Below are 24,311 nucleotides of genomic sequence, written 5' to 3' on the forward strand. Positions count from 1 at the left end.
GCCAGCTGCCCTCTGTGCGTCGAGCCCAGCGGAGCCGCTGGGCGGGCCAGTGGGTGGGCGGAACGGCAGCGGCGGGGCGGGTTGTCCGCCGGAGCGGGGACACGGGGGACGAGGCGGGGGGCTGCCGGGCAACGGGGTCGCGGGCCTGGGCCGCGAAGGAGCTGCCGGGCCCCATCACCGGCGGACCGGGAGGAGGCGGCGGCGGAGCGAGGGGGAGGGTGAGGCCCCGGGCTGTGGGGCGGGGGCCGGGGCCCGGCGGGTTGGGCCGCGCCGCGCGGGCTCCGGCATGGGCCTTTGGGGCTGTGGAGGTGCTGAGGGGTCTGGAGTTTCTGATGGGGAAAGGCTGAGAGAGCCGGGCCTGTTGAGCTGGAGAAGAGAAGCTGAGAGAGGATCTTATCAATGTGGTAAATATCTCAGGGAGGGTGTCAAGAGGATGGACCAGACCCTTTTCAGTGGTGCCCAACAACCGGGGGAGGGACAACAGGCACAGGCTGGAGCACAGGAGGTTCCATCTGAACATGAGGAGAAACTTCTTTCCCTTGAGGTGCCAGAGCCTGGCCCAGGCTGCCCAGAGCGGGTGTGGAGTCTCCTTCTCTGAGACATTCAAACCTGCCTGGACGTGTCCCTGTGTGATGTTCTCTGGTGACCCTGCGTTAGGGGTTGGGCTGGGAGATCTCCAGAGGTCCCTTCAACCCCAACTAGGTTGGAGGTCAGTGGTGAAGTGGTGGGTGTGGGGGACGTGGGGTCTCTGCTGATAGCGGTGTGGGCAAGTCCTGAGGTGGGTCCTGCCCCCGTGGACCAGGAAACACTCACTGTGGGGCAGCTGCTGCTCAGGGCCCCAGCGTGCCTAGGGCCGGTCTTCGCTTTTATCACACACTGGGTTGTGTTCTCCCCACAGGAGCTATGTGTGCCAGCGATCACAACTGAGCAGGGGTGCTGCTTCTCCTCTCTTGAAGCTTTTCTGACTTCACATATTCTCGAGGATGTAGTAAAAGGTCAGTTTGGTCAAAAGGACTTAGAACTGCAAAGGTAGAGAGGAAATCCCCAAATCATCTCCAGATAATGTGCTTTTCTGTGCAGGAGCTGCCTGAACCCAGTGGATGGGGATCATATTTGCGTATAAATGATTATCATACACATCTTTTGGAGAAGTAAGCCCTCAGGTGGGTTCATTGTTAAGTATTTATAAAGCTGTTGTTGACTCTCTGCATTTTGTGTTGTTGAGTAGCAATAAATGAGCTTTCAAGTGTCGCTTGTGCTCTTTCTGTTGTGTCTGTGCCTATAGAAGTGTTCTTTTATGTTATCTGTAAAGAAGAAAATGAAAACAACAAAGACCAGGAAGGGAAGTTGGAGTACAGGGGGTGGAACACAATGACAGCGCAATAATTGGAGTTTTTTGCTCTTAGAATCTACTTGCTTGCATTAGATTACGGGCTTTGTTGGAATGATTGGATATCAATGTGTTGCCTTATTTCAGCCCCACTGACAAGTAACTTTGGCTTTCTTAGGCTGCTTTTTGCACTAATTTCTTTTTGTGCTGTTGGGTGCTCTCCTTCCCCTACTGAAATGTCGGGTGCAGGGAGTTAGTTCAGAAGTGATGTAAAGAATTACCCTTGTCTGTGCATTGTGTTCACTCTGCCTCTAGTTCTCCAGGCGTTTTCTGCAGTGATTCTTATATTTCCTTAAATTTACGTTTGGTAGGTTACAAACATGTTCAGTGCAAGCCAATCCTCCAAAGCCCAGTTCCTGGACAAAGCGCGGCAGGCTCGGGAGGAGCGGCGGGAGCTGAAGGAGAGGGAACGAGCTGCCATCCAGATCCAGGCTTTGATCAGGAGATTTCTCTGTCGATGTCATTTGCAGAGGGAGATAAGGTGTGTGAAATTCTACCTTCCACGCTTTGCTCTTGTCTGGAGAGATGTGCTTGATTTTTAACTCATTTTTCCCACTTTGGTAGGAGAGAAGTGGATGATTTCTTTGGGGCAAGTGAATCTGGCTCAAATAAAAGAAGTGCTCTTTCTGTCTTCAAAATTGCTAGGAAACTGCTGTTTGTATTTAATCCTAAAGAGGACAAAGAGGTAAGATGGCTACTCTGACACACTTTTCTTCTTTAGAGGATGTTTTAACATGTTAAATATGTTTAATTAGTTATCTGGTGATCATGTACATTCCCTTGTTATATCTTTGCCTCAGAAATGTGATCTCTGTCTCCTCGTCCTTTTTGGAGATATCTACCTGTAGGAATGAAATAGAAGAACCCTTGAATTTTTTAGTAGCTGTTCCATATTCAGGGCATAGTTTAACAACTGTTGTTCCTGATGACCACGCCAAGTTCAGTAACTGAGCAGTGCCCTCGGATTTTGTCAGCTGCACCAGCTCCCCAGGCAGCTGCGTTGTGACGAGCTCACACAGTGTCCTGGCGGAGTCTGGTGTGCAGACGGTTTGTGTTGCAACCGCTTTTCTCACCCTACCTTGCATTTGTGGTATCAGAGTGAAGCCCTTTGCTGTACTGTCTATGAAATGATGATATTTGCCCCAGGAAACTGAGAGCTAATTATGAGGAAAACAATTGGAAAATAAAAGGCTGTATGTAAGGAACCATTGGTACTGGCTGTAGAGGATGTGTTTGGAACATTTGGTTTGTTATGGAGGTGTCTTGCTCCCTCTGCTGAGCTGTTCCTAGTGCTTTTCTGCAATAGCCCTTCCTGTTGTTGGAGCTAATGCCACCCTTTTCTTTTTGTTTTTCCTCCCAGAGATTTGAAAAGCTCTGCCGGTGTATTCTTAATAGTATGGATGTTGAGAATGAGCCCAAGGTCAGCAGCATGGTTTTTCTGGTTTGAGGCTGGGAGGGTTGTTTGTGTTTTGGGTTTTTTTTCATTTGTTTTTAATTCCATGTGTGGGGATTTAGGTTGGTGATACTTTAATTTTTAGCTTTCAAAACCCCCAAACACTGCTGAGATTCTATGGTGAAATGTTGGACAAGTTCTGTAGTATTCCCCTGATATTTTTACTCTCTATACAGCCGTAGGAGTTAAAGAGCGATTTCTTTCTGTGCTGGCTGGTGTGTTTTGACCAGTGAATTGTGGGGAGAGAAATATCTTTGTTCCACCGCTGGGTTGAGCAGGGCACTGGGTTACAAAGCTCCCTGGTAATACGTTCTGGTGATCAGCACCACAAATACTGATTGCTGCTCCCATTTGTTTTGTATCCGGCCTGTCTCAGGTGTGGTACGTGTCGCTGGCGCTCTCCAAGGATCTTACACTCTTATGGATCAAACAGATCAAAGACATTTTGTGGTTTTGCTGTGAATTTCTCAAGCAGCTTAAGGTGAGAAATGTTTTCTTTGTGTTTTGTCTCCCTGCATTTAACAGTTCTGTCGTTTGGCACAAAACTGATTTGTTGTGTTAATATTGGTGTTTGCTATCGCAGCCTGACATCTTGCAAGACTCCAGACTGGTCAACTTGCACCTCACAATGCTCATCACCTTCACGGACACTTCTACGTGGAAAATTCTTCGGGGAAAAGGTGGTGCATCCAATTCAATATTTTAAGCCGCTTATCTGGGATTTGCTATTAAAATCTACTGAGTGTTTTTTTCTGAACATTTTATTCTCCCTGTGCTTACCACAAAGATTCATTATGCTGCTGTACCTGCACAAAGCATGGAACAGGCAACGAGGGTTCCCTTGAGGTTAGATAGGCTATTTCCCTTAGAACAGCAACAGTTACGATGTTTTTGTAACGCTCCAAAATCTCACACACAAGAAGTGTTCAGGGGATAATGGAACGTGGTTTTAGCTCTGAGGTTTTGTAGGAAATTCACATAGAAAAGGTAAATAAGTATTTGGAGGAAATGAGACTCATGCCTTCAACAAGACTTGATGTGAAATGCTGCTAAAACTGTGTTTTTGCATATAAGGGCAAGGATGTTGTGCAAAAAGAGCTCATGAATTGACAAATGTTTCTAGTGTGTAAGGAGTTAACGAGTGGAGCCATAATGCTGTTTGAGTAAAACTGTGTTTAACTCGGCAGGTGAAACCCTGAGGCCGGCCATGAACCACATCTGTGCAAACATCATGGGACACCTGAATCAGAAGGGATTTTATTCTGTGCTGCAGGTCAGTTTCCAGCTGATATGGTTCTGTCTTCTCTTTATTCTAAACAAGCCCCACTCCTGTGCTGGCTTCTTGTTCTGAGGAAACTTTTATGCTCTCTGTGTGTTAGGGAGAAGCTGGTTGTGGAACACCGATGATTTGTGTGTGGTCGTATTTTTCTTCAAAGCAGTAAAGCAGAGTCTCCCCACTTGAGACCAAATACACCATCTCCTTTTTGTCACTGAATTTAAATCACACTTAATACCCTTGTGGTGAGATGAACAGGGGGAGTCTCGAATATTTTTCCAAACTTTGCTGCTGCCATGTTGTATGGGTTGGGTTTGGTTTATTGTTCTGTTGGGGAAAGGAACTGGGGTAGTTTTTATTAATCTTTTAAATGAGAATTATACTACCAGGCAACTGTGAGCCTTGCCTGGCAATTGTAAAAGGCCTGGGAAACCTCTGAGTACAGGTGCTAGAGAAATAAGTCTGTAGAGTGTCTGATTTGATTGCAGTTTTTCTGTTATGCCTTTATTAACCTGAAGCCCTTCTAGTTGTGCCAAATGACTTGTGGTAACAGGTGTTTAGGTTTCTCTGGTGGTGTTCTTTTTCTCTGCTCTGAAAATAAACATAATGTCTTTCAGGAGTAGTCATCATCGCTTTCTGATTACTGCAGTTTGTTTGTTTGTTTTTATTCCAGATTTTGCTAACTAATGGCTTGGCAAGATCCAGACCTTCCTTGTCCAAAGGCTCTTTAACTGCCGTCTTCTCCCTGGCATTGCGGTAAGGCAGCCAGAGCTGCTTGGGGTGACGTGCAGTTAAAGTTGTCTTTATTGTGTTTTGGAAGACTTCTCTACCAGTCTCTTTGTGCCACCGAGAATATCGTCCTGATGAAAGAAGCTGCTTTAGGCAAATAGCTCACTTTCCTGTCATCGTTTTTCAGATCAGAATGCTCTGAAGTCAGTAGTGTTAGTATGAGCCTGGACTTTGGAGTTCAATTCCAGTTTAGACCACAGTGTCTGTATGTCTTTCTGTTGAACCATCAGAAGGGGTGGGAGGTCTCTAGATAACTACGGTGGTTCACAAAGAATGATGAGCTGCTGATGCAGATCTACCTGTTACTCAATTGCAAAGTTTGTCCCTGAAACAAGAGCTTTTTGCAGGTCTGTCTAATGATTCAGTCTATTTTCTTTAAAAAAAGGAAAGTATGCTGTTACGCTGACCTCATGTCGCTTCACTTTGGAAATCTGCAGCCACTAATGAGCATTCTTTTAATGACTTCAGTGGTTAATTGTGTGCCACTTCCCTTCTGTAGCTGTCACTGCTGGGATGATGAGGTTGTGATGTTCAGTAGGGTAGTAGTGGATGTCCTTGAATATGTCACAACATCTTCCTAAGGAAAACAACTACTTAATTACTGACTTTGTGGTAGTGGGGAGAAGAGGAATTTAGGAAATGAACCACAAAGCACTTACAGTGCTATGGGTGGTGGTGTTGATGTGCTGGGTAAAAATACATTACGCTGTGAACTGTTTGGCTGATATTCCTTTGAGTCATAAGCAATTTTGTGAATTTGCTTTGATAACAGGAGTGTAAGTGAATGTTCTTTTTTCCAGTGATGCCTCTTGGTGGGGATAGAACCAGCAGCTGTTTCTGAATGGCTGGGTTACAGACTATGTCTGACTTCGTTAGATTGGGCTTCTTGCACTGAAGTATTTTTCTCTCTGTAGCCCTGTGGTTGCTGCGCAGTTTTCAGACAATCTGTTGAGGTCGTTTCTGATCCATATAATGTCTGTGCCTGCTATAATGACTCATCTTGCTACTCTAACACCTGAGGTAAGTGGGTGATGTAATAGTGCCAAAAATCCACTGAATATCACATAAGACCACTTGTTATTCTGTTTTATCAACTCATGGAACAAAGCATTGGCATTTCTCTCTCTGCCAGTTTCAACTTTCTGTTACCAAAGTGCTTGTTCCTTACACCCTACAGATACTCTGGGTTTGCAATACCGCAGAAGTGGGATGATGGGCTGAGCTGCCCTAAAATAAATAAATAAGAATAAAAATAAAGGCATGCATGAGAAACAGCTTGAATATTTTTGCGTGTCCTTATTCTTCCATTTCTGTAAGCATAGGCAGAGCCATAGCAAGAATTGGTCTGTTTGTGTGGCAGAGAATCTGTGATGGTAATTAGTAGGTTGTCCACTAATATAATTCAACGTGGCTACTCCTCTGTGTGGCTTGGTGTGGACAGGCACATGGATGGACATGCCAAATGGGCATTCTGTGTTCTGACAGACAGACACTTGCAGAGGTCTGTCTACACCTAGAACATGGCCTATTCACCCGCAAGGTTTTTTATTTCCTAGCCCAGCTTCCTGTCACGCTCTCTTCAGCGCAAGTCTCAACTTGCCGCTTTATTTGGAAAGGAAAGACAATCCGAATTGCTGACGGCAGATCAGGTGTGGTGACTTCTCAGCCTCACTGGCTCTTAAATTCTGTCTTTCAGCGTCTGGGAGTGATAGAATCTCATGATCTTTTCCGCAAGTTCATCCTATTTTTAAGTCGTGAAGCACAATGCCGAGATGTCTGTGTGTGCCTGGAAGGAAGTCACACTCTTTGTTTGTTGGGTAAGCACCTGTAAGACTTCTTTTTTTTTCCACTGTGCTTGAAAGAGAATTTTGAGTCAAATTGTCGTTCTCCATGGGTCAGAGCTGCATCCAACTTACGATTTTTTTTATCCTTATTTTTAAGATTTTAAATAATAATTGAGATTTATCTAGTGATATTGCAGACATGTTTTAAGGCCCTTGCAAACGGAGGAAGGGTCAGAAGATTCTTGTTTACATGTCATCATCCCTAAACCATGAAGTAGTATCTCTGCTAGCTTTTCACTTGGACTCTGAGAAAGCCTCACAGCGTAGCAGACTTGAATGTAACTTCCCTAAAGGGATGTGCTACTGAAATATTTTAAATTCACATGTCTGTAAAAGTAACAAGAGGAACAGTTGAAACTCGGGAATAACCATGGATCATCTGTAGGTTACAGTACTTGGTAGCAGGTGTTGGTGGGATTCAGGTGAGAAGGGGCTGATGTGTGCTGGACATGGCGCGCTGCAGGGTGGCCTCTTATTCTTCACAGAAATCCTCACTGGGGCTTGCAAAGGGTTGTGAGTTCATTCCTTCTATTATGTCTGTAGCCACTGTCCTGCAGCATCTGTTGCTCTTTTAAATCTTGCTGTGCTGGTCATTCCACCAGGTAATCTCGTGTACCTGGGCTCCTTGAATGACAGAGTTCTGGAGGAGGAGACGGCTCACTTTGTGGATGTGCTTGTTCACATGCTTTCCTACTGCCAGAAGTATGTTTCACAAAAGAAATCCAACCTCACCCACTGGCATCCTGTTCTGGGCTGGTTTTCACAGACTGTGGATTACGGGTGAGTGAGGAGAACCTTATGGTGATAGATGATTAAGCCTCTCTTTTTTTGTTTTAATGCTGCAATGTGTTTTATGTTTTGAAATGAGCAGTGTGACCCTATTCAGGATAACTTCTCAGATATTTCAGGATATATCTGCACGATATAAACTGGTGCATTCATATACAGGCTATTACATGAGGAAATTTGTTTAGTATAATCAGACTGGTAAACAGTGGCCATACTGGTACACTCAGCACAGGACCTGTATTTCAGCTCTTCCTATGAGAACCATCTGTAGGGTGGGTGCAAACTCCATTTTGATGATGAGCTAAATGTATCACAGTCTCACTGTCTGGTGTTTTATTCCAGCCTGCCTTCTAACGTGTCTCTTCTGGCTTGTCTTTCAGCCTGAACGAGTCCATGCCTCTGCTGACAAAGCAACTGCAGCATCTCTGGGGAGTCCACCTGATCCGCATCCTCTTCAGCGACGTCCTCAGCAAGAAATTACTGGAGAATCAGGAAACAGCTCAGCTGCCAACACAGCCCATTTCCCCTCAGAACAGCCTTCCAATGAAGAGTCAGTTCGAGAGGGTTGCTTTGGTTTTGTGCGTGTATGTGTGTGTGTACACGTTGTCTTTGACTCTCCCAAACACAGAGGGCTTTGACTTTGCCACTTATGCTAAAAGGTTTGAGTAATTACTTGCTGCTGCAGCTTAAGTGGGGATATGATCTCTCCTACTTGTAATTCCTGCTCAGAATGCCTCTGTGACCCGGGGCAAGCTTCTTACTTTGGTGCTGTGAAAAATATTTGCTTATTTTAGCAGGATTTGTGATTATTTCTCAAGTAGCTGAAGTGCTTACTGCATAACTTAGTACTTCCCAAGGCAAGATGAGAGGGCAGCTTCACAAGTGGAAAGCACGGGGAAGCTGACTTGTGGACCTGCAATGCATGGTCATTCTGCAGAGTATTTGGAATAAAACAGTTGTATTCTAACTATTTTCTAGCTGCTGCTCATAGCACTAGATCCCATGGTCGTTAGTTACTGTGGTTCTGTAGAGTAGTGCCCACTGAAATATTCTGTAGGGTATCTGCCAGAAAAATCCACCCAAACCTGTCTGTGGAATGACTTAGTCTGCTTAAAATCCTCTTTATTGCATGGCTGCCAAGCGGCTGAGAATAAGAAATAGTTCAGAACAGCACTTCTGTCTCCTGAACCCAGGTCTCATGTGCTTCTCTGTGCACAGATCTTTTCAAGAGGGCTTTCCAGAAATCTGCATCTGTCCGCAACATTCTCAAGCCTGTTGGGGGCAAGCGAGTGGACTCGGCAGAAGTGCAGAAGGTGTGCAGCATCTGTGTCCTGTACCAAACCACGCTCACAACACTGACACAGATCCGGCTGCAGATACTCACAGGTCAGAGTGCTTCTGTGCTTTTCAAATCACTTAAAAATGTGTGGAAAAAATAGATTTTTCTTATTAAATTCTGTTGACTTGTTGGTAGCTTTATTACTGACAACAGTTTATTGACTGGCTGGGTAGAAGGCTTGTTCCATCCTGAATCATACATCTGATCAATAACAATCATCACTTCTTTATCAAGCATTAACTCTCCAGAATACAAATTGAAGCAAGTTTTCCTATAATGAAACCTTGCTTACTCCATATCAAACTTAAAACTGAGTCAGTGTTTTTGAAAACCTGGCAATATTAATCTTTATGTGGTGGAAACACTGAATGCTTTCATACATCTTTAGAACAAATTACCTGTCTTGGGAATGGATGGAGGAGGAGATAAGGCTGGTTTTGGAGCAGAGGAATGACTCCAGAACCTTTGTTTGTGGCTGTAGTGGTGCCCACAGACACGGCCCTGTTCTTTGTGTTCTCATCTCTGAGATGGCTGTAATGCTGATTGGGTCGCAGGAATTAATTATTTTCTAAAATTGCAAAATAATTAGTGAGAGAAGGCTTCAGATGTGCATACAGTTAATGCCTCATTAAAAGGCTTTTTTCCTGCTTTCCTGGTACATCTCCTGTTAATGCAGACAGGCTTGGGAGCCAAATGTGATGTTTATGTTCCCTTCAAGTAATGTGTTGCTTTACAAAAAGATTTTTTAGCTCCAAGTCCTGTTTGTTTGAGCCTGCATGAGCAAGGAGGCAGATCAAGCTTTACTGAGTGTGCTTTATTTTTCTGTTGCCAGGCCTCACTTACCTGGATGATCTGTTGCCGAAATTATGGGCTTTTATCTGTGAGCTGGGACCACAGGGAGGGTTAAAGCTCTTCTTGGAGTGCTTGAATAATGATACGGAGGAATCCAAGAGGCTCCTGGCCATGTTGATGCTCTTCTGCGACTGCTCCCGCCACCTTATCACGTAGGTAGCAAGCAGAGGGTGCTCTCTAGATTTGTAATGCAAAGCTGTTGCATTTCTTAGGTTTCAAGAGGAACAGTTAAGGTATTTCTGCCTTTCCATAACAATAACTAGACAGACTAAAAAAAAAATGATGTTTCTGGTCAGTAGAGACAGTTTTCATAGCATGAATAATGAAAAGGTTCTCTTGGGGACTAATGTATAGCTGTATGAAATACTGTCTTTGCTGTATCTCGGACCTTTCATGCTGTCTTCTATTAGGATCAGATATCGATCAAAATCAATAAATAACATTTAGTTGTTTATGACTGAAGTCCTCATGGGTGTCAGTTGTCATAGAAATAAGAGCTGCTCCTAAAGGATAATGTGCCTTTATGAAAATTTCAAAAGGGAATTAAATTGGCACTTGTGCATTTGCATTTGTTTTCTCCAATAGGATTCTTGATGACATAGAAGTCTATGAAGAGCAGATTTCATTCAAACTGGAAGAGCTTGTTACTATCTCATCTTTTCTGAATTCCTTTGTATTTAAGATGATCTGGGATGGAATTGTAGGTAAGTGCTTTTATTAGCATGAGTTGAGGTTACTGTTAGAACAGCAATTGCCATTAATTTTGGAATCTGAAGCTTCTGTGAATTATTTATTTGCACAGAAAAACATTACATTGTGTGGCATGAGAATATGTCCCAGTCTTTTGGTGTCCGGATGCACTATTGTGCTTGGCACCAAATAGGGTGCACTTTTCTATTTCCAACCAAAATTTGTGTAACAGACTTGATATGCACGTTGCTTTTTGCCAGAGTGTAGTGTGACTGGGCCGTGCATTGGACAAGAATGTAATGTGGTGCTTTGACAAAGCAGAGCAAACTTGCTGGGGTCTCTGTAGATATCTAGTGTTGATCTGTATGCTGGTATAATTTTGGTAGAGCTCAGTTCCAGCAGTTAGATGAGATACTCCATTTCTGCTGTGATGGCTCAGCTGGAGCTGCTTGAGATGGCTTTGATGTGCCCAAGAGTTTTTTCACTTGGTTCAAAGAGGAGACTGTGTCTTCTGCAAAGCATGAAATCTCTCCCCTCTGCAAGCAGTGGAGTTTAGGACAAATACATCTGTCCTTAGTGTGGGGCAGAGGATCAACATGTTGCTCTTGGGTGCTCCAGTTCCCTGAAGTGCCTGGACATTGCTGCTTTGTTTCTTTTTGTTCAGAGAATGCCCGAGGGGAGACCCTGGAGCTTTTTCATTCTGTCCATGGCTGGCTCATGGTCTTGTATGAACGGGATTGCCGCAGGCGCTTTGCTCCAGAGGATCACTGGTTACGCAAGTGAGTGTGCAGCGCAAGGCAGGGATGATGTGGAGCCGTGTGCTTGTCCCAGTGCAGCAACTTCCCTGTGGGTGACCAGTTTGGGGTCCCTTACTTTAAACTGAGTACCCCTTGTCCTACCTGTGAGATCCAGGTGAAAACTGCTCCCTGGGTTTGCATTTGAGGCTGCCCCTCCTGTTGTGCTTCTCTTCTGTGGTGTAAGGATTAGCTGCTGCTCGTGAAGGGTGAGGCTTTGCAAACTGCCTCGACACCTAACAGCTCAAGTGTCTCTGGCCATCTTAGCGCTGTACACCTGAGCACTTGCATTGTCTTTGAAATCATTACAGGTTTCCTCTCTCTCCTACCCCTGGCTATTCCCCACACCTGGGCATTTCTCAGGCATCTCTGAATCTGTGCCTTTCTTTGTAAGGGACCTCAAACCCAGCGTGCTCTTCCAGGAGCTGGACAAGGACAAGAAACGAGCCCAGCTGCTCCTGCAGTACATCCCACACGTCATTCCCCACAAGAACGTGAGTAGGACAGAGACAGAGGGTGCAGGCTGAAAAGCCGGTGCCCTGGGATGGAAGGGACATGCGTGTTGAGCATTTTGTGACATGGAGCTTGTGACTGAAATGCCAGTTAAACAAAAGTCTTCTCCTTCCCCCAAACTCTCCCCAACATATTTCCTCTAAACTGTCTTCATTGAGAGGGAGCTGATGTGTGTGGACAGCTGCACAGAGTCAGCCCACAGTGCCTGATGAAAACTTACATTTCTTTTCTTTTTAAGAGAGTGCTGCTTTTCCGAAACATGGTTACAAAGGAGAAGGAGAAGCTTGGCCTGGTTGAAACCAGCTCTGCATCGCCTCATGTCACACATATCACGATCCGCCGCTCACGGATGCTGGAGGTGAGTGACCTGGCTTGGCTTGCAGAAGCCAACCAAGAAGGCAGTGACTTGGTTTGACGAGAACGTGGGGTGTAAATGTGCTTTGACCTTCTCTGTGGGCACTGAGGGACCCAGTGCCAGTTCTGTCGCTTTTGTATGAAGTGATGTTACAGGAAAATGCTGGACCTTAGTTCACCTCAGGCTGCTACAAACCTGGAGTTTTGACTAGGAAAAATGCTGGTCTTTTTGAACACAAGATTCAATGACAAATGCAGGTTTCTGGGGTGTATTTGCATGGGTGTTTCGTGTGTCTCCCTGCGTGATTGTTCTCTGCTTTTTCTGCTCTGTGTAGGATGGATATGAACAGCTATGGCAGCTTTCCCAGAACGCCATGAAGGGAGTGATCAGAGTGAAGTTTGTGAATGATCTGGGTGTCGATGAGGCTGGTATTGACCAAGATGGTGTCTTCAAAGAGTTTCTGGAAGAGATAATAAAGAAGGTGTTTGACCCTGCACTCAACTTGTTCAAGGTATGATGCAGAACTGCAGATGCGACCATGACGACCCATTGCAGAGAGAAACAGCCTGGCTTACTGCGCTGTTACCTGTTTGTGTGCAGACAACCAGCGGTGACGAGAGGCTGTATCCATCCCCGACATCTTACATTCATGAGAACTACCTCCAGCTCTTTGAGTTTGTGGGGAAGATGCTTGGGAAGGCTGTCTATGAGGTGAGCCACAAGTACCACGTTAGGATATTGTCACTGTTGGCATCTGCCAAATGCTTGGGGAGGTGTTGTTGAAGAGGTGAGTTTGAAAAAATGACTTGAATAGAGATATTGATGATGGAGCAGTCTGGCACTTCTTCAGGCAGGTATTAAAAATAGTTTTGGAAGTAAAACCTGAGACCTATCTTGATTATTCTTCCTGGTGCTGGGGACACTGGAATAGTCTGTTATTTCGGTGTTACACCTTACAAGCATCCATTTGTTGATAACTTACTTAAAGGGACATGTGTTGAAAAGGAGGATGAGTTGATAGAATGACCCTCTCCATGCAAGATAGTTCTTTTAAAGAAAACATGAAGTTGCCCTGTTGCCTTTTTGTAGCTGCTCGGCTAATTAACGGATTTTAGAAGGGTATGGGTTTCTTAGCTGATTTCAGTGTCTTACATCTTTGCACTTTTTCTACAACACATGATCTGCCTATGAGCCTCATAGCCAAAGATGTTGCACAGGACAGGTGTGCAGCAGGACCTTACCTGTGTGTTCTCCTTGTCTGCAGGGAATAGTTGTGGATGTACCATTCGCTTCCTTCTTCTTGAGCCAGCTGCTTGGGCACCACCACAGCATCTTCTACAGCTCTGTAGATGAACTTCCCTCCTTGGACTCAGAGTTCTATAAAAATCTCACTTCAATTAAGGTTTGAGCATTCATTTTCCTGTCGTTTAACTCTCTTAGGGCTGCTGCTAGAAATACTAGGATTGCAAATTCTTTTGGGGTACTGATCATCTTTAAAAACACACTGGAAGTACTTGGTGATGCTGAGGCAGGTTGGCAGGTGGCTGTCCTGTGTTTTTACTGGGGCATGCAGAAGTGAGAAAGGAGTGTGAAGGTGTAAACCTGGAACTGGCAGTCGGAAAATCCTGAGTTTTATCCTCAGTTCTTGTGCAGTGTCCCCATAACCTAGAGCAACTCAGATTGATTCTATAATCCTATGGTTCTATGTATTTGTTATGCTTTGGTGCCTCGTATCTACTGGGGATCACTTAGTGGGAGAGTAATAGAAAAATGCAGAGCTGCTGTTCCTGCTGCTAAACACTGAGCATCTTTCCCTTTCTCTGTTGTTCCTCTAGCGCTATGATGGCGATATCAGTGACTTGGGCTTAACGCTATCCTACGATGAAGATGTGATGGGTCAGGTAGGTTTTTATTCAATGACTGATAGTCCAAGTCCACAACCCTGGCTCAGGTAGTCCCTATTCCCCCTGGTTAGATCCCAGCTGCTCCACACAGGAGCATCTCCCTCACTTGTCTGGCTGGTGCCACCAGGAAGAGCCTTTGAAGCACTGAGAGGGATCCTGAGAGATCCCACAGCCTGTGGTGCCAGAAGTGGCAGATTGGGGCATTTGGCAGCAGAACTGGGTTTGACTCCTGAGCAGAGGTGTCCCAGCTTTTATTAGTGTCCTCAGAGCAGAGAAATACACCTGCAGCCTGACTTGCCAGCAGAAGACAGCTATTATTCTCTGCTGAGCTTTCTGAGAGCTGGTCCTGAGCATCTCAAAGTCAGGCACTGTCCACACTCACAATACAAAGTGCTTTTTACTCTGGTACTTGCAGTTCCGAGCATTTTGGTTGGATGCTCCATGTGGCCCATCTGAACAAGGATCCTGAGGGGACTGACTGTAAATGACCTTGTGTTTGATTGTGGTTAGGGCTGAGCTCTGTCTCTTTTTATAAAAACCACCTGTGCTGACAGGTTGGCTCAGCATCAGAGGATCTCTGAACTCCCCTGTAGGATTCTGTGGCTTCATTGAGTATTTAGCTGTGGGCAGAGAATAGCTTTTTCCACAAAAAAGTTTGCCCTCTGACCCTTACTTTTTCTAGTGCCAGGATTTTGTATTTTCTAGGTGAAAAACATTGTTTTGTGCTTTCTCTGCATAACAGGTTTTCCTGTCTTTTAAAAGAAGAATCTGTGTGAGCAGGGAGGAATTCCTTTTCTTTCAACGTAGCCATTTCCATCAGAGAAACCTGACGTCTGTCAGGAGGTCTCATGGCCTTGAGAAGCAAAGTCTGTTTGTCAGTCCCTTATAAAGGCTTCAAGGTTCTTGGTTGTACTTGTGCCTTGGGTTCCGTGCTGCTGCGTGTGCACGGCTGGAAAATACAGATAAGACATCAGTGGATGCTGTTGTTGCTGCAGGTTCTGTGAGGAGAGCCCGGCTAGCGCAAAGCCTGAACGGTTAGCAGTGCAGATCCGGTGGCACAGGGCTCAGAGACCAGTCATGGAGCATTTATCTGGGGCAGCTTGTCCTTGAGAGCTTTCCATGCTGCATTTTTTTTATTCCTAAGTTGCCTAGTTTGGACCTAGCTTGCATTACAGCACACAAAGCTTCTAAATCAAGCAGGGCACCCCGTTTTCCTTGTGCTTTGGCCACACTGAAGCATCCAGCTGGGGTAACCTTGTGGTTCCTGGTTGAACTCGTGTGTCTCCCGCTGGGTCCAGCTTTGTGTTGGGCACAGGGGAGCTGAGCTTCTCCCCGTGCTGCGCTCCCTTCTGACCTTGGAAGTCACCTGGAACTGAAGCCCAGAGGCCACTGTGACATGTGAATAATGACTTTCCTGAGTGCCCAGCTTGAGGGACAGGGAGCTGTGTCACTCGAGTGGCCCCAGAATGAGACCTGTGGAGCAGACAGCCGAGGATTGTGCTGACAGACTGAGCTATGCAAAGGCTCTGAGCTCGTTCAGCCTCTGAATTCGGGGATTATGACAGTCCCCCGGGGCTGTTTGAGTTGATTTGTGTGCGGTTCAGCAGTGATGGATCGGACGAGAGAGGAGGTTTCCTTGAAGAAGCGCTGGCTCCACTGGTGGGAGCAGTGGAGTTCCCCACTGTTCAATTAGTATGTTAATAGTTAAGTGAAACTGGTTCAAGGCAGAAGCAGGATTATTACTTAAATTTTAAATCCTACTGTTTTATTGTAAAAATAAATGTTTTATGGGGAGGTAACAGCTTAGCATGGCATTTCTTTCCATTGTGGTTCCAGGCAGTAATTAGCAATACAATCATTTCTTCCTCAGCTTGTTTGCCATGAACTTGTTCCTGGAGGGAAGACCATTCCCGTTACCAATGAAAATAAGTAAGTACAGCAATTAGATTTTTAAGGTCACCACTGCAAAATACTTTATTCTAGTTCCTTGGGCTTGCATCTGGAATGAATTGAGATAGATTGGAGTAGAAGGAGCACATAAATATCTTAATAGAATTTACTGGTTACAGTTCATCGGCAGAAATTGTATTAAATTCGATTTGCAAAATAAAAATTGACAATTTGCTTCTTGAAACAGCGCTTCTGAGGTCAAAGGCACACAGTCTGTGAGATTCTGCAGAATTTAATGACGGTGATAGATACAGACAGATGGATTCAAAGCAATTCAGGCACACAGTCGTGAACATAGAGGGCACAGATGCTCAAAGACACCTTGGAGCAGACAGATCTTCTCAGAATGATAACATGTGGCAGTTGTATAAAGCGCTGTTCTTCAGAGGAGACAGTGGTGAATTCAAATGTAGTCGACAGTCGTACTTTAGACACAGGAAATCGGAGGAGACATGGAGCCCTGTAGCTATTTTCACAGATAACCGGCTTTTAGATAGTTATCGTAAATGTCAACTCCAGAGCCTGAAAACCAAACCCACCTTTTTGTTCCCTTCATTTTTTTTCTTTCTCTGTACCCTTCAGTGATCATAAAAGCAGGGTAAAATATCTATTAAGCAGATGTGTGTTTGAACTGGTAATCTGGGGGTTGTTCTCTTTAATGGCAAGTGAAAGCTGGATCCTACCTGAGGATTTGTCTTTGTTAGTCGTGCTTCGCAACCTGATGTTCCCAGAAGTCTCTTCCCTTCTCGAGCTCTGACCAGGGAGTTTGCATTTGAAAGGATCATTCTCTGGCTTGTCTGAAGTCAGCTCAGGGAGAAAGTTGAAAGTCCTGTATGTTGCTCTGATCGCTTACAGCAGAAACTTTGAAGCTTTTGTGCAGCTGTGCACACAGATTGGTAGTTGGGAGGGAACAGAAGCAGCATTAGATGTGGAAGCAATCTTGAAACAGTTCTGTCTGCTAATGCAGACAGAGGTCTCCTGGCTGAAAACCCAGTGCAGAGGATTGTGGTGGTGTCTGCCCAGGAGCTGGTGAAGAAGAATCCACCAGCTTGGTTGTTTTGATTGTTGGTGAGAAGAGAAAGCCTGATGGTGCGTCCCCCTGATAAACAATGCACCTCTTCATACCGCTGGGGTGAAGGTGGAACTCCTCAGTGGTTTTTGGTGTGTTGATTCTCCAGCCATGGATTCCAGTGCAGCGTCAGAGCCCAGACATTTGTTTTCCAAACCTAGAAAAGCGACCGTGACTGGGATCTGATCCTTTAAAGAGGAGCTGGACGCAGGCTCCGCTCTGTGAGCTGCTGTCTGGCCAAGGGTCATCAAGTGATGATTATTAAAGCCAGCCAGTCCCTGGGTTGGGAAGAAGCTCTGAGAAATGAACAGACGGTCCCAGAGGTGGGAGGCAAAGTCTGGACAGAAGAACAGCTTTTTCTGCTTAAACAAAGAGCAGGGCCCTGGAAGGGAAAGTGTAATGCAGTGCTAGTCCCTTTTGGGCTGGAGAGACAGGTCAGCAGCCTGGTTTCTGCACCAGAGAGGTGGTTGTACCTTGTTGCTGCATCTCCATCACTGCCACCCTCCCTGTCACACGCAGGATCAGCTACATCCATCTCATGGCTCACTTTCGGATGCACACGCAAATCAAGAGTCAGACAGCAGCACTCATCAGTGGATTCAGGTCGATCATTAAGCCTGAGTGGATTCGTATGTTTTCCGCACCAGAATTGCAGCGGCTGATCTCTGGTGACAACGCTGAGATTGACCTCGAGGACTTAAAGTAAGTGAGCAACTTGGTGTGCTGGTCTCCCTGCTCAGCAAACCGAGCCAGTTTCTTACAGAGCTGTTTGGAGGTTTGCAGGAGATGGACTCTTTCACAACTTTCTGCTCCTCTTAACTGAAATTTGAGGAGCAGACAGAAATGAAGCTGTAGAACATGTTCCTTAAAGCTAATTTGGACAAAGTACCAATGAACAGGAAAGGTCTTTTCCTCCACTGGTTCCTGAGAGCAGAAATTCTCTCTGCCTGTCACCACCTTTCTCTCCCCAGAAAACACACCGTGTATTACGGAGGCTTCCATGGGAGTCACCGGGTCATTATCTGGCTGTGGGACATCCTGGCCAACGACTTCAGCCCTGAGGAGAGAGCCATGTTTCTCAAGGTAATCGCCGGTTTTACAGCCCCGCCTGCCTTTCAGGTTGGTTGGGCTAGTGCTGTTCCAGTTAGCTGGGAGCTTTCTCCAGAAATGCTTGACACCTTAAAATCAACATCCTGCTCCTCAAAGGGGCAGCCCTGGAAGCAGAGTTTCTATAAATGCTCTTGTGTCACCCTGAGTAGTCTTGCCTACACAGCAGTTTTCAAAGACCCACAGAGCTGTGCACTAAAGCTCAGCAGCATGTACTGGGGGTGCTCAAACGCCAGCCCGGGCAGCTGTGACTGCATTACCTGCAGGTCTGGCACAGCCAGGCTGCTCTCGCCGCTGCCGTCTTTCACCGTCTGTCGCTTTTTCAGTTTGTTACCAGCTGCTCCAGGCCTCCGCTTCTGGGCTTCGCCTACCTCAAGCCTCCGTTTTCCATCCGCTGCGTGGAAGTCTCCGATGACCAGGTAGGGACCCTGCTTGCTCCTGTGTCTTGTGTTCCCTGCCAGGCCCCTCCCAGCCTCCTCATCTCACACCAGGAAAATCTGAAGGCATAAAGATATATGTTCGATAGGGCAAGGTGAAACAACCTCACACTAATAGGGTGCATGCAGCTGCACCTACCTGCTCCCACACACAGCAGCACTTGGGCTCTTACTGCATGTCTCCAGGGTTGTGTTTTCCCCTTGGGACCTCTCTGTGCCACTGATCCTGTCCCCTGTGCACCCTGCATCCCTGTTTGTGGCGGCAGTTGCAGTTACAAGAGAAGCTCCTTTCTGACCACTGTGGGGGACGGGGCTTCAAGGTTCAGTTCTCCCTGTCCCCAGCAGACGGGTTTAGTGTTGGCACCTCTGCCCTGTGCACAGGGAACCTGCTTGGCAGGAGCACAGCGGAGAAGTGCAAGGTGCTGTATTTCTGCCCCGTTCTAGGACACTGGTGACACGCTGGGCAGCGTGCTACGAGGCTTCTTCACGATTCGCAAGAAAGAGCCGGGCGGGCGTCTCCCAACCTCCTCTACGTGTTTCAACCTCCTCAAGCTCCCCAACTACAGCAAGAAGAGCATCCTGCGGGAGAAGCTGCGCTATGCCATCAGCATGAACACTGGCTTCGAGCTGTCCTAGTGGCCCTGGACTTGGCGATGGGGGCTCTCGGAGCTGCTGGCTGCTGCTGGAGGTGGGGGCCTTCGTGCACAGAGCTGCTGGCTCACACGAGGGCTGGAGAGATGCAGCTGATAATAAAGGTTTCCAGGGAAGAGCTGCTGGGCCAGATAGGGCTGGCTCTTCTTGGGCACTGCTCCAGGATGAAGGAGGTGACGGGTCTGACCCAATGCACTTCACTTGACACCCACGTAAATCGTCTTTAAAAGCAAACCCTAGGGGAGCACAAAAGGAACATTAAAAGTGCCAGTCAGATTAGTGACCGTGATACCCCCAGCAGGCTCTGCAGTCTGGGCAGCTGCTGCTGGGGGAGCGTTTCTTTTTCCTTTCCCAGGAGATGGTCCAGTTTCTTACTGGGTGGAAGTCGGTCTGTGGGAAGCTGCACAAAGGCAGAAACGTGACAGAGCCCACGAGGAGACGAGCAGGAGGCTGCAGCGTTGGATGTGCCACAAACGGGCACTGTTCTCTCAGGTCAGGAGTGCGTGGGGGCTGCCCAATGCCCTCGCTCTGTGCGAGTCCCTTGCATTTGTCTTGGAGAATGAACCACTTGCCCAGACTTGAGAAGCAGCAGGTTAAACACAAGCAGATGGACTCTGCCACTCTCAGGAAGGTTCCCGAGTGCGGGAGGTTAAGAGCTCAAGCAGCAGGTGTGGGGGTCAGCGTGCTGAGCCAGCTGCATCTCTGCCAAGCTCTTGCCAGAGCCTGTGCTTCGGACAAGAGGGTTTGTTGTCTGAATTTGCTCAGGAGCAGAAAAGGTTCAATTTAATTTAGTTTCCAGAGGACAGGCGGTGGCACGCAGCTCGGGCAGCCCTCGCCCCCTGCGCACTCTGGAAGGGAAATGTGTGGAGTTGCCGAGAGCCCTCTGGAAACCTCCGCTGGCAAATCTCCTCTTGCTCGGATAGAGGTTTCACTTTGTTTGCAGGCTCTTTTGTGATGGAGACATGCTGTTTCAAACCAGGACTTGGCCTCTGCGTAACAGCCACATTCACTTTGTTGCCAAACTATTTATTTTGGTCGCTTTGTCTCATTCTGGCCTTATTTTTAACGGTTGATGTTTGCCTGCAGCAGGCAGCTTTTTCAGGTTGCTCTGAAAGGCAGGGTGTGAGTGGGGAGTTTGCACGTGTGTGTGTTTTGGGGAGGTTTGGACCTTTCCTACCATTTCTAATGAAGTTCAGAGCTTGATTCATAAAGTGTCTCTGCAACTTCCCAGCCTTGGTCCCTTGCCGCTGCAAGTCCTGCCTGGGCCCAGACCAGGTGAGAGGAGGGACTGTGATCTCCTGGGCTGCTCAGTTCTTGCGGGGTTTCTGGCACAAAGGAAAGCCATGTACATTCCCCTGTTTGGGACAGGATTAAAAACCAGTCACCCTCTCGCCTACCCCAATTCTGCTCGCTAATAGAACAAGCTCACTGATAAAGCAGAGGCTGCTGCTCTCTCCCCTGGACTTCCCTTTCCCCCCAGACTGTCCTGTGGCACCGGTGACCCTCACCCTGTGCTCTGGCTCCTCTGCACGGCTCGGTGCTTTGCTGCACGAGGCAGCTGGCAGCAGCCAGACCCTACCTCAGCCTTGGTCCATCCCTCAAGTTGCACTGCGGAGGTTTAGATTGGACATTAGGGAATATTTCTTCCTGGAAAGGGCTGTTGGGCATTGGAACAGGCTGCCAGGGCAGTGGTGGAGCCACCATCCCTGGAGGGGTTGGACAGATGCGAGATGAGGTTCTCAGGAATGTGGGTCAGTGCCAGGGTGGGTTAACGGTTGAACTCAATGATCTTGAGGGTCTTTTCCAACCAAAATGATTCTGTGATTATGTCCCGCAAAGATTCACATCCCCAGGTGTGCACGTTTCTCTGCACAGAGGAAGCTCCCTGGGCTCTTTGAAGACCCTCTGAACCACAATGTGTTGCACATTTCAAACAGACGAGAAAACACTTGGCGCTGTTCAACCAAGAGAACAGAGGTGGCCTTTGCTTCATTTTTCTCGTCTTGCTTCAGCTGGTTCTCAGAGAAGTAACCCTTTTTTTTAGAACCAATGCCTGGAAATGCGTCTGGAAAACCACATCAGGATGCTTTTTCTATGTCAGCTCAGTAATATTAAACAGGAGTGATCGGAAGCATTAGTGAGGACAGGAATGTCTGCATTCAGAGGACTCAAGATACTGGACTGAGTCCAGAGAAATTAAAAATGATAATAAGCTGCATTTTTTAAAATTGGATTTCTTTTTTTTACATAGAACATTTCAGCATTAACCCGTTGTTAATGTGTAGTTTGGAGATTTTAGGCACTGACTTGTACCAATCATAGTTTAAAATATCAGACGAGCTCTTTTTTTCTTTTAGGGAAAAGCGGTGTCTGAGTAGAGCACAATGGTTGTTCGGTTGAGTGGATTGTTGAACACAGCGAAGTAAAATCTTTGTTTCCCTTTTTTCCTACCTTCCTCAGGTGTACCATTCCTAGCAAAGATCTTAATGCAGACTTAGCGAGGTCCCTCCAAACCAGGAAATATTGCACTACCAGACCCTACATCCAATTTTGTAGCTAGTGTAGAAAACGTGATTGTCTAGTGTGTGCTCTGGGTGGTTGTGTGTGCAATGATATTGCTCTTGAGCAGCTGATTTCTGTATGACTGGGAGGCTTTAATATGTTTTTACCTGAGCAGAAGGCTGTGAATGTGTGTCGGTCCCTGCCTGCACCACTGTGTTCTGCACGGTGTTCTTTGTAGGGCAGGGACGCTTCTGCCATGTGAGATTAATGACTGTTTTTTCTATAGAAAACTCACTGCTGGGGAGACCTTGGTTCCATCCCTTGTATCAGAAACGCAGGAAAGAGAAAAATAAACCTGGTATGATAAGATGAGTGGATGTCTCCTCTTCCTTTCTGTGGTGCAATGCTGCTGCTCAGAGCAGGGAGCGGAGTTTTGGGGCACTGGTACTGCGGGAGGCTGTGAGATGGGCTGGGGGCTGCTGCTCCCTTGGAAATCCCTTTTGCTGGGCTGGTTCCTGCGTGTGCTTGGGTGCCCCTGAGAGATGGGCTCCTTGGGGTGCTCTGGTGAGCAATATGAGACCTGGCAGCGTTGTCTGAAGCAGGATTTGTTCTTGTGTCTTGGAGTATGATGGAAGAATGCTATTTGGTTCTGCAGGGTGCTGAGGCTTGGGTCCTTCCTACCTGCCAGGCCGGGGTTTGGGTGGCGAGCTGGGCCAACTCTGGATCTTTGCACTGAGGAATTTTACACTTCTTGGTTTGGGGAGGGAGAAGAGACGTGGGTTTGTGGGGCAAGGCTGCGCTTTGTATTTTAGAAACTGCCCTAAGGACCCGTCACTCAAGCCAACATGGGGTTTGTTGTTAGTAATAATAATATAGGCACTGTGTTGCTCCCCTCGCCTGGCTCTGGGAGCAAGGAGCTGTGCCTGCTGCTCCTGCTTCCCCCAGAATTCAGAGTCGGTGCGTGGAGCTCCCCTGGCTCTCTGCCCGCTCTCGCCGTGCCCGTCCTGCGTGTTTGCCCTGGGACCGTGCACTCAGGACCAGCCCTGTGGGCGCTGGGGCTTCGCTGGGGAGAGGGAGCTTGGCGGGAGCGAGGGAGAGGGCTCGCAGTCAGTGTGCAAGCGCCATTGTTTTGACACAGACACATATGGCGCCGTCAGAAACAGCAAAAAGAAACCCCACAGCAGATGCTGCCAAGGCAGAGAGCTGGCAGCGAACAGCCAGGCCTGCAAAGTGCCTGCTTCCCTGTCGCTGCGTGGCACGCCAGCACGGCACGGTCTTGCCGGGGATGGCTCCGCACACACCACTGCACCTCGGGACTGGCCGAAGGTGGCGTCTGACGGTGGCCGAGGCGCTCGGACCATGGGCTGGGCACGGAGCTGGAGCGATCGCCAGAGGCTGGTGCTGCCTCAGCGGCGGTGCCGGGGTGTCCCAACCGCGGTGGCTGCCGTGTGGGCACAGGCGTGCTGGGGAGCCGAGAGCTTCCCCGCTGCTCCTCCAGCCTGGCCCAGGCCCTGACCCACACTGCTGACCGGCGTTCCCCCTGTTTTGTGCAACGTCTCAGCCCGTGCTCCTTCCCAGCGCAGTTGTGGGTTTGGATGGAGAGGGAGGAGATGTCCCGAGCTCCGCTCTCCACACCCCTGAGCACAATGACATCAGGTATTCCCATAGCTTATTTTCGTGTTTGCTCACGTTTACCAAGGCATGCAGCAGCTCCTGCAGCGCATTGCTGACCTGACTGGGAGATGGGGTGGTCAGACCTCCGTGGCACTGGCTTGGCACTGCCACCTTATACAGGGGCTGTTCAGAAATGTGCTTTTGTGGCTGTTTCTAAGGTCAAATTCCTTGGTACTGACCCTCTACAGCTTCCCCTGGGGTGGCTGGAGCGCCGGCTCTTGCTCTGCCCCTCCGTGCTCACCCTGCGGAGCAGCTGCAGCGGGGATGGGGCACAGAGACGGGCACTTTGTGCTGGGTTGGGGCAGAGCTGGAGCTGAGAGACCAAGACAGCCTCAATGCAAACGGCTGCATCTGCTTCTGTCTGATGCATGGACGGTGGCTTTTACCCCAAGATGCTACCACTGACCTTTTCTAGCCAGGTCTTACCAAGCTGTAGCACAAGCTGTTTGGGTGGGGAGGGTTTTTCTTTGGCCACTTCCAGGCAAAATGGGATTTTCGGGGGCCTGTGACTGCAGAGGACTTGACCCAGTGGCAGATGTGGTCCCTTCTGCTCCTCCAGCTGGAGAGGAGGAGTGGGAGGCTGCTGCTGGCTCCCCGTTGCCGCGGCCGTGCACCCCAAAACTCACCCTTGAGGTGCAGCACCACACCAAGCCCTGAGGTGGGGACTCACGTACAGGTCCTTCCTTCTGTGCATCAGCAGAGGGAACGCTGCCTTGGATGAATTTACATATGACTTGGCAAAATGTATGTTTGTGTGATTTCTGCAGGAGCAGCAGCCTGCTCTGCTGCTTGCACGTTGTGGCGGTAATAGAGGTGCTTGAGTTATAGTGAAACTTATTTCATTTTACAGCTCCTACAGCGTTAACAGATGTACAGGCGTCTGATCCAATCATGCAGCAAGAGATTTTGGGGCCAGTTCTTCCAGTTTTGACA

General features: G+C 47.7%; 1 protein-coding gene across 3 annotated transcripts; it reads left to right on the top strand.

Annotated features, from left to right (window-relative positions):
* Positions 1-132: 132 nt before the first annotated feature.
* UBE3B (ubiquitin protein ligase E3B) lies at positions 133-22,037 on the top strand. 3 transcript variants are annotated; one of them, XR_013922977.1, is made up of 30 exons: positions 133-218; positions 899-995; positions 1,081-1,163; positions 1,702-1,871; positions 1,955-2,075; positions 2,751-2,810; positions 3,220-3,324; positions 3,427-3,523; positions 4,031-4,116; positions 4,793-4,875; positions 5,823-5,928; positions 6,605-6,725; positions 7,355-7,532; positions 7,922-8,091; positions 8,760-8,927; positions 9,713-9,884; positions 10,318-10,436; positions 11,087-11,201; positions 11,611-11,710; positions 11,968-12,087; positions 12,419-12,595; positions 12,685-12,795; positions 13,349-13,486; positions 13,920-13,985; positions 15,859-15,917; positions 17,527-17,709; positions 17,979-18,090; positions 18,441-18,533; positions 18,996-19,414; positions 19,504-22,037. XR_013922977.1 is itself a non-coding variant. In XM_080355331.1 (29 exons), the coding sequence occupies exons 4-29, from the start codon at positions 1,711-1,713 to the stop codon at positions 19,185-19,187; spliced, it is 3,213 nt and encodes a 1,070-aa protein (XP_080211457.1). In that variant the 5' UTR covers positions 133-218; positions 899-995; positions 1,081-1,163; positions 1,702-1,710; the 3' UTR covers positions 19,188-22,037. The 3 variants fall into 3 exon arrangements, 1 of the variants encoding a protein (XP_080211457.1); XR_013922978.1 differs by having other exon boundaries at positions 18,996-19,239; XM_080355331.1 differs by having other exon boundaries at positions 18,996-22,037.
* Positions 22,038-24,311: the final 2,274 nt, after the last annotated feature.

This window comes from Nesoenas mayeri (genome assembly GCF_963082525.1).
Source record: "Nesoenas mayeri genome assembly, chromosome: 17".
Classification (NCBI taxonomy): Eukaryota; Metazoa; Chordata; class Aves; order Columbiformes; family Columbidae; genus Nesoenas; species Nesoenas mayeri.

Excerpts from the sequence above, each read along its gene's own strand:
- UBE3B (XM_080355331.1), top strand. The coding sequence starts at position 1,711 with ATGTTCAGTGCAAGCCAATCCTCCAAAGCCCAGTTCCTGGACAAAGCG. Across the intron at positions 4,117-4,792 it reads GATTTTATTCTGTGCTGCAG|ATTTTGCTAACTAATGGCTT; the intron begins GTCAGTTTCCAG and ends TTTTTATTCCAG. Across the intron at positions 4,876-5,822 it reads GTCTTCTCCCTGGCATTGCG|CCCTGTGGTTGCTGCGCAGT; the intron begins GTAAGGCAGCCA and ends TTCTCTCTGTAG.